This window comes from Hylobates moloch, unplaced genomic scaffold (assembly GCF_009828535.3).
Source record: "Hylobates moloch isolate HMO894 unplaced genomic scaffold, HMol_V3 SCAFFOLD_5, whole genome shotgun sequence".
Lineage (NCBI taxonomy): Eukaryota > Metazoa > Chordata > Mammalia > Primates > Hylobatidae > Hylobates > Hylobates moloch.
The window spans coordinates 68,709,299-68,727,984 of NW_026652280.1; the positions used below are offsets into that span (position 1 = coordinate 68,709,299).

An 18,686-nucleotide genomic window follows, 5' to 3' on the forward strand; every position below is an offset into this window, starting at 1 on the left:
CCAAGTCCCCAGAAGAAACCATCCAATCCAAGAAGGACGACCTCCCCAAGTCCTCAGAAGAAGCCATCCAGCCCAAGGAGGGTGACATCCCCAGGTCCCCAGAAGAAGCCATCCAGCCCAAGAAGGGTGACATCCCCAAGTCCCTAGAGGAAGCCATCCAGCCCAAGGAGGGTGACATCCCCAAGTCCCCAAAAGAAGCCATCCAGCCCAAGGAGGGTGACATCCCCAAGTCCCTAGAAGAAGCCATCCCACGCAAGGAGGGTGACATCCCCAAGTCCACAGAAGAAACCATCCAGCCCAAGGAGGATGACAGCCCCAAGCCCCTAGAAGAAGCCACCCCACCCAAGGAGGGTGACATCCTAAAGCCTGAAGAAGAAACAGCGGAGTTCCTGGAGGGGGACAAGGTGAAAGTGATCCTGAGCAAGGAGGACTTTGAGGCATCACTGAAGGAGGCCGGGGAGAGGCTGGTGGCTGTGGACTTCTCGGCCACGTGGTGTGGGCCCTGCAGGACCGTCAGACCATTCTTCCATGCCCTGTCTGTGAAGCATGAAGACGTGGTGTTCCTGGAGGTGGACGCTGACAACTGTGAGGAGGTGGTGAGAGACTGCGCCATCATGTGTGTCCCAACCTTTCAGTTTTATAAAAAAGAAGAAAAGGTGGATGAGCTTTGCGGCGCCCTTAAGGAAAAACTTGAAGAAGTCATTGCAGAATTAAAGTAAACGTGTATTCTGAAAACATTGCAGACAGGCAGATGTTTATGGCTTTTGTGTTCTCTTTTATTATTTACACAGTGATCAGGTATAACAAAAGTGTATGTCCAAATGGCACTGCTTGTACATGATAATATTAACTCTACCCTTTTCAAAAAACAGTCCAAGCATTAAAGTACATTGTGACTGTGTTTCTATTGGTGGGAGAGTGTAAAATTAGAAATTCCTCTGGTGAAGATTGCTAAGTCCCATGGTCTCCTATTTTTCAATCTTGATATGTATTTATTTTTCACTTGTCTTTCAAAATTCCACGCATTTAGTGTTTGCAGCAAGACTGAAAATTTAGATAATTTTTCTATAGAGGTAGATGACTGAAAGGTGAATGCAAACTTCTTTTCTCATGCTCACATATCTTTGGGGATTCTGATAAGATACGTTTGGAAATAAGGAATTTGAAAGATTCACGTCTTAGCTAACCTCTTTCTTGTGCCGGAAGTGCTATGGAGGCCTTGGGAAATTCAGTGGGTTTTCCAAGACCTGATTTGTTGGTGACAGAAGTGAGATCAAGGCTGCTTCCAGATTTCAAGTCCAGGGCTCTACCTACTATAATCTACGCTCACAAAATCTCAGACAAGAGCTCAGAACTTCAGGTTTCTCGGAGGTTGAAGTCCTCTGGATCTTTGCTGCCATTATGACATCAGTGCCCTTATGGCAGAGTTCCTGGTTCATCTCCCTGGTAACTGGGTTCCTAATACCTAGACCTTCCTCTGACTTTTTAACTTAAATTTGTTCTTATTTTCAATATTGAACAAGCCAGCCTTTAACATGACTCTACCAGCTTAGACATATAGGCCTAGACTTTAATGAATTAACCTAATCATAGTGCTACCAGAGTCTTGTTTGGACAACTTAGTGAGCCCCAGATGTCTATGAGCCCAAATTCCCAGGTCTGAACCATAGATGGAGGCCTAGTCCAGAGTGGGTTTTTAAAAATGAATAAAACCAGCTTCATTAGGTATAATTGATATACAAAGAACTGCACATATTTAATGGAGGGAGTTGGATGAGTTTGGACCTGTTGCATATGCCCTTGATTGCCATCTCCACCATCAAAGTAATTAATACCTTCATTGCCTCCAGAAGTTTCCTTGTGTCGCTGTGCGTTATTGTTATTACCATCATGGTAAAAGCACTTAACAGATCTACTCTCCTAACACATTTTTAAGTGCCCAGTACTGTACTGTTAACTAGGGGCATGATGCCGCACAGCAGATCCGTGAAATTTACTCATCGGTGTGGCTGAAATTTAATACCCGTCGAACAACTCTCCGTTGCCCCTTCCCCCACCCTCTCGCAGTCACCATTCTACTTTTTGCTGGTCCAGAGTGTTTTTAAAAATTTGAATTTGTTGCCAACATTTCAAATATCAGGATTTAAAAAAAAATCTAGATGTCTAGCTTTTCTTGAAAAATTGTAAGATCTGGCAATCCAGGCTTGCCTTACCTCAAGAAAACCAGTCTAACCTTGGGGTCTGAGCGGCAGCTGCCTCCATCTGATAGGGCGCACTCTCTCCAGTCTTCTGCTGCAGAACCTGGCCGCCTTCTTCACTCGGGCAGCTGAGTTGCAATCCCTATCTTAAGTTCAAGACTGGGACTGGGCGCGGTGGCTCACACCTGTAATCCCAGCACTTTGGGAGGCCAAGGTGGGTGGATCACCTGAGGTCAGGAGTTGGAAAACAACCTGGCCAACATGGTGAAACCCTGTCTCTACTAAAAATACAAAAGTTAGCCAGGTGTGGTGGCGGGTATCTGTAATCCTAGCTACTCAGGAGGCTGAGGAGGCAGGAGAATCTCTTGAACTGGGGAGGCAGAGGTTGCAGTGAGCCGAGATCATGCCCCTGCACTCCAGCCTGGGAGATAGAGTGAGACTGTGTCTCAAAAAAAAAAAAAAAAAAAAAAAAAAGGACCGAGACTGCCCCATCTCCTTCCATCATGTGCCTATCGTGACTCTCCTTAGTGGTACCTCAGTTATAGGCTTCATTTGCACCCTTAACAATGGCCTAACAACTGCAAACAAAATGAAATACCTTATATGCTTGGCCTTTTTTCCAAAAAAGATTTGGAATTGCCTACAAAAGGATTAATGATAAAGCTAACGAACCAGAAAGAGGAATCAGAGCCATGAAGTGAGTAATGTGTCAACTCTGTGGGCTCGTATCATGGCTCTGATAGAGCAGCAAATTTTGTTCTGAACTCTTGGCAAGTGAGAGAGAAAAGATAAATTCAATAATACCCAGATGTCATCACCCAAAATAAGCAGGCTTAGGAATTTGCAAAAGAGTCAAAGCTTTTCCTTAACTAAATTCCTGAATGACATTTCTCATCTGGGACCCTAAGTTTGAGACTTTGATGATGAATGAAGTTCTTGACAAGATTTTTCTATAATAAATTCAGGACAGTTTTTCATGTGGATATTCTCGGTAAGACTCTTTAGTAAAAGCTGAAGCCATAATGGCAAAGGGCTTTTCAACGAGAGGATTCTAGATTCAAGTGCACTGCATTTTCATAGAAATGGGCTTTTAGTGACAATGCATATATCCACCTGTTATTTCCCTCAGATAGAGAGACCTTCTTCTGACTTTTTCAATCAAATTTGTTCTTATTTTCCATAATGAACAAGGTTAGCTTCAACATGACTCTACCAGCCTAGACATATAGGCCTAGACTTTAACCAATTAGTCCAAACATTGTGCTACCAGAGTCCTGTTTGGATAACTTAGTGAGCCTCACAACACTTTTAAATTAAATTTAATTTTGAGACATATTCTCACTCTGTTGTCCAGGCTGCAGTGCAGTGGCATGACCATAGTTCACTATGGTCTTAGGCTCAGTTGATCCTCCTGCCTCAGCCTCCCAAGTAGCTGAGACTACAGATAAAGCCATCATGCTTGGTTAATTTAAAAATATATATATTTTTGTAGAGATGGCATCTTGCCATGTTGCCCAGGCTAGTCTCAGACTCCTAATCTCAAGAGATCTTCCCACCCAGACCTCCCAAAGTACTGAGATTACAGGCATGAGCCACTGTACCCAGCCTCCCACAACACTTTAGACTGTGCAATTTTAAGGACCAGGGCCCCTGAAATCTAACATCAGTGACTTATACTAACTGCTTTTTCTGGTACCATAATATCAAAGATATTTCTGTCAAAGGTCCCTTTTTATAATTAGGTTACTAAGTGATGTCATTGACAATGACCTCAAAATATCCTTAAAAATTATTGTGATAGTAGATTCTTAAGATGATTTAATAGTATTCTTAACATAAGTCAAAGGAGGAGGCAAAGCACAGTTCTATGAAGGCATTCTGTAGGGCCAAAAAAAAGCAACGCAAGTGTGTGGCTCTCTGATGATCTAGTTTGATCCAGGGATAAAATCTAAACTAGCAGATAATCAATTTATGCCCTTCAAATTACCCATTGTGAGAACCACTTCTTTTGACTGTTTGGATAATAGTTGAACAGCAGCCAGGTCAAAGTTACGTTCTCTGGCAGAAGGCTTGAGTATGGACATTTTCTTTTGCTGAGTAAGAAAGATGCATGCACTTAATAAAAAATCAACCAAGTGGGGAGTGGTGACTCACGCCTGTAATCCCAGTACTTTGGGAAGCCAAGGCGGGTGGATCACCTGAGGTCAGGAGTTTGAGACCAGCCTGGACAACATGGTGAAACCCCATCTCTACTAGAAATACAAAAAAATTAGCCGGGCATGGTGGCAGGCACCTGTAATCCCAGCTATTCAAGAGGCTAACGCAGGAGAATTGCTTGAACCCGGGAGGCGGAAGTTGCAGTGAGCCAAGATGGAGCCACTTGCACTCCAGCCTGGGAAACGAGAGCAAAACTCCATCTCAAAAAAAAAAAAAAAAAAATCAACCAAGCAATTGTTTTCATCTCTAATATTTAACATGAAGGACAAATAAGAAGCAGTTCTAATGAGAAGATCCCAGATAATCATATGAGCTGTGAACAATGATAATCTAACCAGAGCCTTAAGAATCAATGGAAAATCTGTTAGAATTAACAAGAAAACTCAACAAAGTGGCAGTAATTGGAGTAATATCTAAAAATCAACAGCTTCCATGTGATTCTGTGGCAAATAATTGGGAATCTGTGAAAAAAAAGTCTTATTCACAATAGCGACAAAATAAAATGTCTAGCAATAGTCCTAATGAGAAAGATGACTAAGAGTAAATTAAAACATTCTGAGATGTATATAAGTAGGTTTGAATAAAGTGAGACAATCCATTTTTCTCATTGGAGAAAAGACTGAAAGATGCTGATGCTTTCCACTTAATTAGTAGGCAATGTAATTCCAACCAATATCTCAATGGGATATTTGATAGAACTTGACAAAATATTTAAAACTTCACTGAGAATAATAGATAAGAACAGGTAGGAAAAGTCTCAAATGAGAAGTAATGAAGAGATATGTGCCCTATCAGAGAGTTACTTGTGTAGTTGGTACATTAATTATAAAACAATGATATTAATGAAGGAAAAAGGGAGCAACGAAACATAATAGTAAGCAAGAACCACACTTTGGCATGTAAGTAGTAATATATGACAAGGAAACATTTTAATTTGATGGAGAGTGAGTGGATTTTTTTCAAAAAATTGGCAAAATTTTAATATTTGAGGGGAAAAATCAATTTATATCCCAATCCCACACCAGACACTAAAATAAATATAAGCTGAATTAAATGATAAAAAAACAAAATATGGAATGATTAAAAAATAGAAGAAAATTTAGTTGAAGTTTTTTTGTTTTGTTTTTGTTTTTTTGAGACGGAGTCTCGCCCTGTCGCCCAGGCTGGAGTGCAGTGGCGCCATCTCCGCTCACTGCAAGCTCTGCCTCCCAGGTTCAGGCCATTTTCCTGCCTCAGCCTCCGGAGTAGCTGGGACTACAGGCGCCCGCCACCATGCCTGGCTAATTTTTTGTATTTTTAATAGAGACGGGGTTTCACCGTGTTAGCCAGGATGGCCTTGATCTCCTGACCTCGTGATCCGCCTGCCTCAGCCTCCCAAAGTGCTGGGATTATAGGCATGAGCCACCGCGCCAGGCCAGTGGAAGTTTCTAAAAATGTTTTTGAGACAGGGTCTCGCTCTGTTACCCAGACTGGAGTGCAGAGGCGTGATCACAGCTCACTGCAGCCTTGAGTTCCTGGGCTCAGGTGATCCTCCCAACTCAGCCTCCCAGGTAGCTGGGACTACAGGCTTGCAACACCACGCCTAGTTAATGTTTAATTTAAAAAAATTTTTTGTACAGACAGGGTCTCACTGTTGCCCAGGCTGGTCTTGAACTCCTGGCCTCATGCAGTTCTCCCACCTTGGCCTCCCAAAGCACCAGGATTTACAGGCATGAACCACCGCACCTGGCCAAACATGTATGTGATTCATGGATGGAGAAAGGATTTTCTAGACACAATTGCAATTAAAGAAGTAGATTTGAACATATAAAACAATTCAACATTTTTTTTTTTGATATGGAGTCTTGCTCTGTTGCCCAGGCTGGAGTGCAATGGTGCGATCTTGGCTCTCTGCAAACTCTGCCTCCTGGGTTCAAGTGATTCTCCTGCCTACTCCCGAGTAGCTGGGATTACAGGCGCCCACCACCATGCCCGGCTAATTTTTGTATTTTTTAGTAGAGACGGGGTTTCACCATGTCAGTCAGGCTGGTCTTGAACTCCTGACCTCAGGTGATGTGAGCCACCACGCCTGACCCCAACAATTCCATTTTTTAAATAACAAAATATAAACAAAATTAACAGGAAACAGAAAAAGGAAATAATATTTGCCAAATGTACAACATTGGATTTAATACATGTACTATAAAAGTACTCTTACAAATCAGTAAGAAAAATAGAATATTCTCATAAAAATAGGCAAAAGACATAGTTCACATTAGAATAAAAACAAGTTTGTAATAAAAATAAAAATAAAGCCGGGCATGGCAACAGCTCAGGCCTGTAATCCCAGCACTTTGGGAGGCTGAGGCGGGTGGATCACTTGAGGTTAGGAGTTCGAGGCCAACATGGTGAAACCCCTTCTCTACTAAAAATACAAAACTTATCTGGGCGTGGTGGAGCATGGCTGTAATCCCAGCTACTCCAGAGGCTGAGGCATGAGAATCACTTGAACCCAGGAGGCAGAGGTTTCAGTGAGCCGAGATCATGCCACTGCACTCCAGCCTGGGTGACAGAGTGAGCTCCCGTCTCAAATATAAAAATAAAAAATGTTCACTAATAGGGAATAAACAGGAAAATGTAAACAAAAGTCAATGAGATTTTGACAGTAGGGATGTAGGGAAACAGTTACTCATGTACTGCCAATGAGAGTTAAGACTGCTACAAGCCCTTCTGGAACATAGCGGTATGTTATGGGGTAGAAAGATGCCGAACTTTGCAAACTAGCTTGTGTATTTGTCTGCTCAGGCTGCCACAGCAAAATACCACAGAAAGGATGGCTTAAACAGCAGACATTTACTTCTCACAGTTCCAGGGCCTAGAAGTCTGAGATCAAGGTGTTGGCCGTTTTCACTTCCTGTGAGGTGTCATCAGCAGCACAAGATTAGACATAGCCAGGTCTACACAGGCTTGTGTCTTTCCACAAGGTCACTTTATTGATGCTTACTCAATTAGAAAAGCCATGAGCCAGGCGTAATGCTGAGATGCCTGTAATCTCAGGAACTTGGGAGGCAGAGGTGGGAGGATCACTTGAGGCCTCGACAACATAGTGAGATTCTCGTCTCTAAAAGAAAATAAAACAGCCAGGCACGGTGGCTCACACCTGTAATCCCAGATACTTGGGACACTGAAGTAGGAAGGTCACTTGAGCCCAAGAGTTTGAGGTAGTGGTGAGCCATGGTCTTGCCACTGCCCTCCAGCCTGGGTGACAGGCAAGACTCTTGACTCTAATAATAATAATAGTAATAATAATAATAATAATAAAATGGTTTCCTATGTGCTGCACCCTGAGAGGAGTCCTCAGTCCAGCCTGTGAGCCTCATCTTAAGCAGTTATGAGTTGAAATGTGTCCCCCTGAAATTCATATACTGAAGCCTCAACCCCAGGAGGTGGGGCCACACAGTCTGTGCTGTCCAAGTTCCATCTGACTCCAAGTCCCAAGCTAGGCTTGGGTTGGTCCATCTCCGCTGAGATCTCTCCATTAGTATGAATTGTGGCTATGCCTTTGTATTTTTCTGATGATCCAGAGCATAACTATCAGAAGAAATACACACATGTCTAGGACAGAATTATTTCTCAGTGACTGAGTTGCCCAGCCCCATAAGGTGCTTCCTCCTGCAGGCGCACCTTCTCACTGCCCCCCTCATCTGCAGGTTGATTCTTTTCCACCGCTAGAACTACTTCAGATTATGGTGTGCAGCGTCCTCACTTCATTCGTCTTCTCTCAACTTGTCCCAGCAGGCCTACCAGAGATAAGAAAATGGACTCATTGCTAAGTCATTTCCAGGCCTCCAGCCCGCTGAATTCTAGTGAGTGGTGCCTCCCAAATGGGAGATATGGGGGTTAACTGTTACCTCCTCTAGACGAGCTGGCCAGAGTTCTGAATTTCATTTACTGTATGGAGCGCCTTCCTGCTTCCTGTCAGTGGCTAGCTCCTCCAAATTCACTGTGAAAAGGCCGGATGCAGTGGCTCATCCCTGTAATCCTAGCACTTTGGGAGGCTGAGGCGTGTGGATCACCCGAGGTCAGGAGTTCCAGACCAGCCTGGCCAACATGGTGAAACCCTGTCTTTACTAAAAATACAAAAATTAGCTGGGCCTGGTGGCACATGCCTGTAATGCCAGCTACTCGGGAGGCTAAGGCAGGAAAATCACTTGAACCTGGGAGGCAGAGGTTGCAGTGAGCTGAGATAGCATCACTGCACTCTAGCCTGGGCAACAGAGAGAGACTCTGTGTTAAAAAAAAAAAAAAATTCACTGAGAAATGAAAACAAGAAAATAAAAAGCAGGTCAAAATACTGAAAACAGAATTATCTCTATTTTATTTTAATTGGACAGAAGGCAGAATGTGTTGCCATTGTCTATCTCTATGTGAGGATTTTTTTGTGTGTGTGAGACAGTGTCTCGCTCGTCGCCCAGGCTGGAGTGCAGTGGTGCGATCTTGGCTCACTGCAAGCTCCGCCTCCCAGGTTCACGCCATTCTCCTGCCTCAGCCTCCTGAGTAGCTGGGACTACAGGCACCCACCACCACGCCCGGCTAACTTTTTGTATTTTTAGCAGAGACAGGATTTCACCGTGTTAGCCAGGATGGTCTCGATCTCCTGACCTCGTGATCTGCCCACCTCAGCCTCCCAAAGTGCTGGGATTACAGGCATGAGCCACTGCGCCCAGCCTGTGTGAGGATATTTTTTTACCTTCATTCTCATTTTGGTTTTTCCTGGTTACTTTACATAATAAAAAGAAAAAACAATCAATTGAATACTTTGAAGACTCCAACTGTTTAGATACTGCCAGGGAACCCAAACAACTACTAGAAAATACAAAATCTGGGAAGCCTGAGCAATGGGGAACAGGTGAATGGCCCAAGCTCAAGGGTGTTCTGGCAGAGCCTCCGAATGCTGGCCTTATGCAGATGTTCTGTATTTTAGTTGTGCATTTTGGGCCTTCCAGGCTTCAGATTGCAAATGGCCTAAGAACAGACCAAATAGAAGTTCTTCTGTTTGGAGATGAACTACCTAAGTGATCATGGGTGTTATGGGATAGGTGATATATTCATTTTCTCGGTACAACTGACGAAAGGCCAACTCAAACCTGCTCCAGCAAAAATGGAGAGGGTATTGGATCTTGAAAATGGAAATTCTAAGGAGATCAACTACTTTAGGCAGATTCAGGGATTCAAACAACATCAGAACATGGTTTTCTACCTCTTAGCTCTGCTGTTCATCTTGATTTTATCATCAGTTGCTTCCGTGGCTCATAATTACAGATAAAAAGGGGAGCCTGTTTCATAATAACCCCAACAAAAGTCCCAGGAAAGACTCTGATTGGCTGTATCATGTGCCAATCCCTGAACCACTCTGTGTATTTGAAAGAGTTGAAGGACTCTGATTGGTCAGGCTTGGTCACTTGTGCACACTCGAAGCAGGGTCAGCCCCATCAAGCCTTAGGAGCTGAGTGGATTACCGTGGAAAGTGGGAGGAAGGAAGAGCTGCCTGCAGTCAGGCATATAGATTGCAAGGGATGGCATTTGAGCACTCAACATTAGACCAAGAGTCCCCATTAAGAACATGGAGAAGGCCGGGCACGGTGGCTCACGCCTGTAATCCCAGCACTTTGGGAGGCCGAGGCAGGCGGATCACGAGGTCAGGAGATCGAGACTATCCTAGCTAACACGGTGAAACCCCGTCTCTATTAAAAATACAAAAAATTAGCCGGGCGAGGTGGTGGGCGCCTGTAGTCCCAGCTCCGCGGGAGGCTGAGGCAGGAGAATGGCGTGAACCCCGGGGGGCGGAGCCTGCAGTGAGCCGAGATCGCGCCACTGCACTCCAGCCTGGGTGAAAGAGTGAGACTCCTTCTTAAAAAAAAAAAAAAAACAGAACATGGAGAATATGGTCAGAATCACCGTTATCCCACTTATAAATCCCCATGAAATACCAAACCCAATAAGAAGAGGTTGTACTTTTATCAAGTTCCTTTTAAATACACCTTCTCGTTTCACTTTCATCCTGATTTCACATTCAATCTGATTTCCTTGAATCTGTAACTGTCCAGACTTAAAACTAAATAGTTATCTGTGCCTTATTCAAATGACAAATTATCTTATAATAGTAACTTTTGCTAATGTTGGCATATGGGATACAAATCAAAAGAGAATATGAAACCTGATGAGTGAATGCTTGGAAAGATCCAAAGGATCGCTGGGCGCAGTGCCTCACTCCTGTAATCCCAGCACTTTGGGAGGCCAAGGCGGGCAGATCACGAGGTCAGGAGTTCAAGACTAGCTTGACCAAGAGACTAGCCTGACCAACATGGTGAAACTCTGTCTCTACTAAAAATACAAAAATTAGCCAGGCATGGTGGCAGGCACCTGTAATCCCAGCTACTCAGGAGGTGGAGGCACGAGAATTGCTTGAACCTGGGAGGCCAAGGTTGCAGTGAGCTGAGATCATGCCATTGCACTCCAGCCTGGGTGACAGAATGAGACTTGGTTTCAGAAAAAAAAGAAAAGAAAGAAAGATGCAAAGGATGTAAACAGGGTGAGTCAGTTCTGGGGTCTGTTCTTCTAAGTGATGCTTTTGAAACATGTTTTTCTCTAAATATGAACAATCTGCTTCTTCACAGACTATGCGGTATTCAACACTTGTGTCTTTTTGAGACTCAAATGGTATTTCAAATAAATTATATTCAGCAAATACTAGAAAGTTATGGTATGTTGTTACTTAGAATTCTATCATTATTTTTGGCAGATTTTTAAGTTTCCCAGAACTTGTAAGGGAACTGTGAAATGCTACACTCTATGGAGATAAAAGTTAACTAAAAAACAAAGCAAACCAAGAGATAAAAGGAAAAATTAGGCTGCAAGTTTTGAAATAATAATGGCACTTGAACCATGAGATCCTTTAATACCCACAGTGAAAATAGACACCCAGTGCAACAATGACAAATATTTGGATGTAGATACCACAGAGTCAGATAAAACCCAAGGCTGTAGCTTAAAGATTTAAGCAAATAAAAAATTTCAGATTCCAGGATGGAAAAAAGATAATTTATATGAAAATGAAGAAGTTGATGATAGAAAATGGTAGATAGGAAGAAGTTAGGGCCAGTAACGACAGGCAGTAGTTGAAATGAAGAAACGTGGATTGTGAAAACGAAAAGAAAATGTGATCGTTCTATTACGTATTGATTTAAAGTGTATATTACTTTTACACACACAAGTTGAGGGTCATCTTTGTTTAGGTTAAGATGGTAGTTTCAAGTAAGAGGGAGATATGGCATGGGGAAGGACAGGGAAGAGTAAGGTTGTCCTTGTACATTACGTTTCTGCTGACCTTAATGCTGTTTTCAAGAATTCCTGGTTTAGAAAACTAAAAGTTCTCTGATCTCGGGAGAGACACCTTTCTGGTAGGTCTTGAGAAAAGGTGAAAAAAAAATGCTGCTTCTCTCTCCCTGCCCTATGAAAGCCACAAAACGTTGGTGTTTAAAAGACAAAGCTAAATGCAACTCTAATGACTCATGGATCAATATCTTTCACTGACCTTAGCAAGATACACGAGGAAGTCACCAGTTAGCTAATGATTCTCAGTTTAGCAAGGGCAAAGGAGGCTAGCCACCTCCCAGAGAAGGCTTTAAGGAAGACTTCCTTTAAGTCATACCAGTTAACATGGCTAGACTGTAATATATTGTCATGCTATCAGAAGCAGCTACATAACTGGAACTTGAGAGCATTCAACCTTAATGGATTTTTTTTTTTTTTTTTTTTGACAGGGTCTTGCTCTGTCACCCAGGCTGAAGTGCAGTGGCATGATCATAGCTCACTGCAGCCTCAATCACCTGGGCTCCAGCGAACCTCCCACCTTGGCCTCTTGAGTAGCTGGGACTGTAGGTGCACACCACCATATATGGCTAATTTTTAAAAATTTTTAGTGGAGATGAGGTCTCACTATGTTGCTCAGGCTGGTCTCGAAACCTTGAGATAAAATGATCCTCCTGCATTGGCCTCCCAAAGTGCTGGGATTATAAACATCAGCCACCACACCAGTCTGAATTTTTTTTTGAGACAGAGTCTCACTCTGTTGCCCACGCTGAAGTGCAGTGGCATGACCATGGCTCATTGCAGCCTCAACCTCCCAGTCTCAAGTGATCCTCTTGCCTCAGCCTATCAAGTAGCTGGGACTATAGGTGCATGCCAGTATGCCCGGCTATTTTTTTTTTTTTTTTAAAAGATGAAGTCTCACTATGTTTTTGAGGCTAGTCTCGAACTCCTGGGTTCAAGTGATCCTCCACCTTAGCCTCCCAAAGTGCTGGGATTACAGGTGTGAGTCACCTCATCCAGCCCAGTAATGGATATTGATGATTCCCACCCTATGTTCATTCCCCTAATTACTTTGAGTTCTTACTGTGAGGTTAAAATTACTCATCCTTACTTTCAAATAATCTCCATTTGTTTTGGCATTTTAAGGTTTTTAAAAAAGTATTTATGAGTCCAAATTATAATCCTATTTCATTTTGGATTGCTATTTTTGTATATGTCAGACATAAACATGCTGAAATAACATTGGTAGTTATATAAATTGGATACCGGTGGTTATCATTCATCCTCTTCAGGCCCACCTACGGTACTTATTCTTTCCATATGTGCTTAAAAAATAAAAGACCAAGATTTATTATGTGTGGTTCAGATGCTACTCGTGTTTATTCTTGATACTCAGGTTGAAGACAGAAAGATCAATGCATGTCAGGGAATCGACTGCTACAGCAATGAGCCCTATTTGCAGCCCAAAGACAAACGGTTTCAAATGCAATGAATATTCAGAGTTCCCAGGTGTGCTCTAGGAAAACTGTTTGCAGGTGAATACAAAACTGAAAACTCCTCTATTTTGAATTAAAACTAAGAAATTATCATCTAATTCTTAGGATTCTTCTGTGCTTTATTGACTTGCTTAAATATGAGGCCTTGATAACCCTAGTTTTATCTCCCTGAATGAAGATTACATTCCTTTTTAACAATTCAAGTGAAACACATCCAAATATCCCCTCTCCAGGAAGAACAGTGGTTGAGCTGAATAGCAAAGGAATGGGGAGTTCCTTAAGGTCAGGGGGCTGAGAGTAGGGGTCCCTCTCATCCCAGGCAGCAAAGGAAGCAAAAGAAACAGAAAATGAAGTAGTGAGGCTGAGGCACAAGAAACCATGAGGGGACTTCAGAAGTTGCCAGAACCATAGGGGTATCAGTGGGTTTGAGTCAGAATCTGGTTGCTGGGTGTGGAGATGAGATGGGCGGGTGTGAGATGACATAGGGAAGATACGGGAAGTAGAGGAGGTGTGACCTGGGACCGCCACAGATGAATGGGCTGAGGAGCGGTGCAGAGGTGGGTCATCCTAGCTTCAAGGGCCTGGTTAGACCAGATCTGCTCCTCCCCATATCCGAGCATGTGCATGTCACCTAGCAACACACTTGCTATTTCTTTTCTAAGTAGATCATTGAACTTCACCACACATCTAAAGTGGTATTGCTTATGAAATTTTCAGAAACTGGATGGCTGTCACTAGATCATGCTTACCAATATCATTGTAAATTAGGTAATATGATGAGTGGCAAAAAGTCCATCTGAAATACAGGCTTTTTAATCCCATAATGGGGCTTGCTGTTGCTTGATAAAAGACAAAAACAAAGTTTACTAACGAGTGGGAAAATATTGAGTATTTGGATCTGAGCCTGCCTTTGGCATCCTTTGCACTTAAATTTTGATACTTTTCTACCCTATTATTTTGTTTACAAAAAGGGAGAAATGCAAACTCAAGTATCTACGGATGAAATATCATGTTATCCAGAATTTGTTTTAAAAATACTGAGGCGAGGCCGGGCGCGGTGGCTCACGCTTGTAATCCCAGCACTTTGGGAGGCCGAGGCGGGCGGATCACGAGGTCAGGAGATCGAGACCACAGTGAAACCCCGTCTCTACTAAAAAAAAATACAAAAAATTAGCCGGGCGTGGTGGCGGGCGCCTGTAGTCCCAGCTACTTGGAGAGGCTGAGGCAGGAGAATGGCGTGAACCCGGGAGGCGCAGCTTGCAGTGAGCCAAGATAGCGCCACTGCACTCCAGCCTGGGTGACAGAGCGAGACTCCGTCTCCAAAAAAAAAAAAAAAAAATACTGAGGCAGGCTGGGCACAGTGGCTCATGTCTGTAATTTCAGCTCTCTGGGAGGTCAAAGTGGGAGGATGGCTTGAGGCCAAGGAGTTCAAGCCTGCAGTGAGCTATGATTGCACTGCTGCACTCCATCCTGGGTGACAGAGCTGAGCCAGTCTCTCTCTAAAAAAAAAAAAAAAAAGGATACCTAGAGTTGCACAGTAATCATTGGGAAATTTATGCACAATTTAGGCAGAATATTATTTTTCACCATGTCTCATTTTTATAAGAGAATTAAAACAGGAAATAATTTTCACTTTATATAAAACAACCTGTTGACTGAATGTTTTTTATGTTTTCAACTAGTAGTAGTTCTATCACATAGGTACTTTTTTAAATTTTTTTTGTGTGAGATGGAGTTTCACTCTTGTCACTCAGGCTGGAGTGCAGTGGCACAATCTCGGTTCACTGCAAGCTCCCCCTCCCGGGTTCAAGCAATTCTCCTGCCTCAGCCTCCCGAGTAGCTGGGATTACAGGTACCCACCACCATGCCCAGGTAATTTTTTGGGTATTTTTAGTAGAGATGGGTTTTCGCCATGTTAGCCAGGCTGGTCTCGAACCCCTGACCTCAGGTGATCTGCCCGCCTCGGCCTCCCAAAGTGCTGGGATTACAGGCATGAGCCACTGAGCCTGGCTAGAAATGTTATTTAAAAAGTACCTAGGCAGGGCGTGGTGGCTCATGCCTGTAATCCCAGCACTTTGGGAGGCTGAGGCGGATGAATCGCCTGAGGTCAGGAGTTCGAGACCAGCCTGGCTAACATGGCGAAACCCCGTCTCTACTAAAAATACCAAAAGCTGGGCGTGGTGGCAGCTCCTGTAATCCTAGCTACTCGGGAGGCTAAGGCAGGTGAATCACTTGGACCAGGGAGGCAGAGGTTGCAGTGAGCCCAGATCGCGCCATTGCACTCCAGCCTGGGCAACAAGAGCGAAACTCTGTCTCTCACACACACACAAATAGCTGGGCCTGTGGCACGAGCTTGTAATCCCAGCTACTCAGGAAGCTGAGGCAGGAGAATCGTTTGAGGCTGGGAGGCAGAGGTCGTGGTGAGCTGAGATGGAGCCATTGCACTCCAGTCTGGGCAACAGAGTAAGACCATGTCTCATAAATAAATAAATAAGTAAGTAACATTTCTGTGCCTTAGGTTCTTTGTCAGAGATAATTTTAACCAAGTCATTAAACTGATGTGAAGATTATTAATACCAACTGTAGAGGGTTGAATGGTAGCCCCAAAGACATCAAGGTCTAATACTATAAACCTGTAAATGTTACTTCATTTGGAAAAGGGCCTTTGCAGATGTGATTAAGTTAAGGCTCTTGAGATGAGGAGATAATCCTGGATTATCCGGGTGATCCCCAAATGCCATCACAAGTATCCTTAGACAAGAGATATAGGAGATTCAACACACACCAAGAAGAAGGCAGTGTGAAGACAGAAGTGGCAGCTGGAGCAACGAGGCCACAAATCAAGGCTCCCTGCCAGCAGCCGCCAGAGGCGAAGAACAGATTCTCCCCTGGAGCTTCCCAAGGGAGCACAGCCCTGTCAACACCTTGATTTTGGACTTCTGGCCTCCAGAGCTGTGAGAAAATACCTGTTTCTTAAGTCACCCAGTTTGTGATAATTTGTTACAACAGCCATTAAGAAATGAATGCACCAGTGAATAAAACATTTTTGCAAAAGGTGTTTAAATGCAAGATAGCAATGAGGGATCAGCATTAGGATATATTTAAAGGAAATGTGTTCCTGTATGTGGAATAAGCATTTCTAGTATGTTTTCTTCTTCTTCTCTTTTTTTTAATCAAGCCTTCTTTTTTTTTTTTAAATTATTTTTAATTGACAAATGATAATTGTGAGATACCATTTCACGCCAGTCAGGATGGTGATTATTAAAAAGTCAAGAAATAGTAGATGCTGGCAAGGCTGTGGAGAAATAGGAACGTTTTTACACTGTTGGTGGGAATGTAAATTAGTTCAACCATTGTGGAAGACAGTGTGGCGATTCCTCAAGGATCTAGAACCAGAAATACCATTTGACCCAGCCATCCCATTACTGGGTATATACCCAAAGGAATATAAATCATTCTATTATAAAGACACATGCACACATATGTTTATTGCAGTGCTTTTTACAATAGCAAAGACATAAAACCAACCCAAATGCCCATCAATGACAGGCTGGATAAGGAAAATGTGGTACATATACACCATGGAATACTATGCAGCCATAAAAAGGAATGAAATTTTGTCCTTTTCAGGGACATGGATGAAGCTGGAAGCCATCATCCTCAGCAAACTAACACAGGGACATAAAACCAAACACTGCATGTTCTCACTCGTAAGTGAGAGTTGAACAATGAGAACACATGGACACAGTGAGGGGAACAACACACATGGGGCCTGTTGAGGGTGGAGGTGAGGGAAGGCAGAACATCAGGACAAATAGCTAATGCATGCAGGGCTTAAAACATAGATGACGGGTAGGTAGGTGCAGCAAACCACCATGGCACAGGTATACCTATGTAACAAATCAACATGTTCTGTGCATGTATCCCGGAACTTAAAGTAAAAAAAAAAAAAAAAAAAATTTATATTCCCACCAGCAGTGTACAGTGGTTCCATTTTTTCCACATCCTCGCCAGCATTTGTTATTGCTTGTCTTGTGGCTATAAGTCATTTTAACTGTAGTGGAAAAAAAAAACTATCAAACTTTTTATTATTATTATTATTTTTTGAGACAGAGTCTCACTCTTGTTGCCCAGGCTGGAGTGCAGTGGCATGATCTCTGCTCACCACAACCTCTGCCTCCCAGGTTCAAGCAATTCTCCTGCCTCAGCTTCTCCAGTAGCTGGGATTACAGGTGTGTGACAACATGCCTAGCTAATTTTTGTATTTTCAGTAGAGATGAGGTTTCCCCATGTTGGCCAGGCTGGTCTTAAACCCCTGACCTCAAGTGATCTGCCTGCCTTGGCCTTCCAAAGTGCTGGGATTACAGGCGTGAGCCACCGCACCCAGCCTTTTAATTATTTTATTTTATTTTATTTTTTTGAGACAGAGTCTCGCTGTCGCCCAGGCTGGAGTGCAGTGACGCGATCTCGGCTCACTGCAGGCTCCGCCCCCCGGGGTTCACACCATTCTCCTGCCTCAGCCTCCCGAGTAGCTGGGACTACAGGCGCCCGCCACCTTGCCCGGCTAATTTTTTGTATTTTTTAGTAGAGACGGGGTTTCACTGCGTTAGCCAGGATGGTCTCGATCTCCTGACCTTGCGATCTGCCCGCCTTGGCCTCCCAAAGTGCTGGGATTACAGGCATGAGCCACCACGCTCGGCCACCTTTTAATTATTTTTAGTTGACAAATGATAATTGTGTATATTTATTGGGTACAATGTGATTTTTTGATATATGTATACATTTAAAAAAAGATTCAGTCAAGCTAATTAACACATGCATCAACTCACCAACTTACCATTTTTTTTGTCATAAGAACATTAAAAATATATTCTTTCAGCAATTTTGAAATATGCAATACATTATTATTAACCGTGGTCACCACGCAGTTCAATAGATCACTAAAATGTATTCTTCTAGTCTAACTGAAACTTTGTACGCTTCGGTCAACATCTTCCCTTTCCCTACCCCTCTCCTTCCCTGCAGCCTCTGTTTCTACAAGTTCCCTTGCTGAGTTCCCAGACCTAAGCCAATTTTCACATTCGGAGCTCATGGACTGAACAGATGGCCAAGTCCCCAGGAAGAAGTAGGCAGCATCACTACAGCAAAGAAATACCATGAAGATTCCCCCAGGACTGTCCCAAAGGGACCTATGGCCATTTACTTGGGTCACTATATGTTGGGGAGGAGGGAATACCCAGACCTTGCAAAGATTGTTGGACACAGGGACTTATTTAACACGAATACCTCGAGATCTGAAATGTCATCTTGCGTGTGTCCCTTCACCGTCCCACCTTAGAGCCCTGGCTGAAGTAATATGTTTTATATGTGTACAATCAGCTCCTCAGTTGCAACGCATCTACTTAGTGGTCATTTTCTTGGGCCC

The 18,686-nt window shown here is 43.3% G+C and overlaps 1 protein-coding gene across 1 annotated transcript in view; it reads left to right on the top strand.

Moving 5' to 3' along the window:
- TXNDC2 (thioredoxin domain containing 2) overlaps window positions 1-742 on the top strand; it is a 1,807-nt gene extending 1,065 nt beyond the window's left edge. The window contains 1 exon segment of the mRNA XM_032151734.2: window positions 1-742. This exon segment is cut by the window's left edge and continues 12 nt beyond it. Coding sequence (XP_032007625.1) covers window positions 1-719 — 719 coding nt within the window. The 3' untranslated portion in view covers window positions 720-742.
- The last annotated feature ends 17,944 nt before the right edge of the window (window positions 743-18,686 follow it).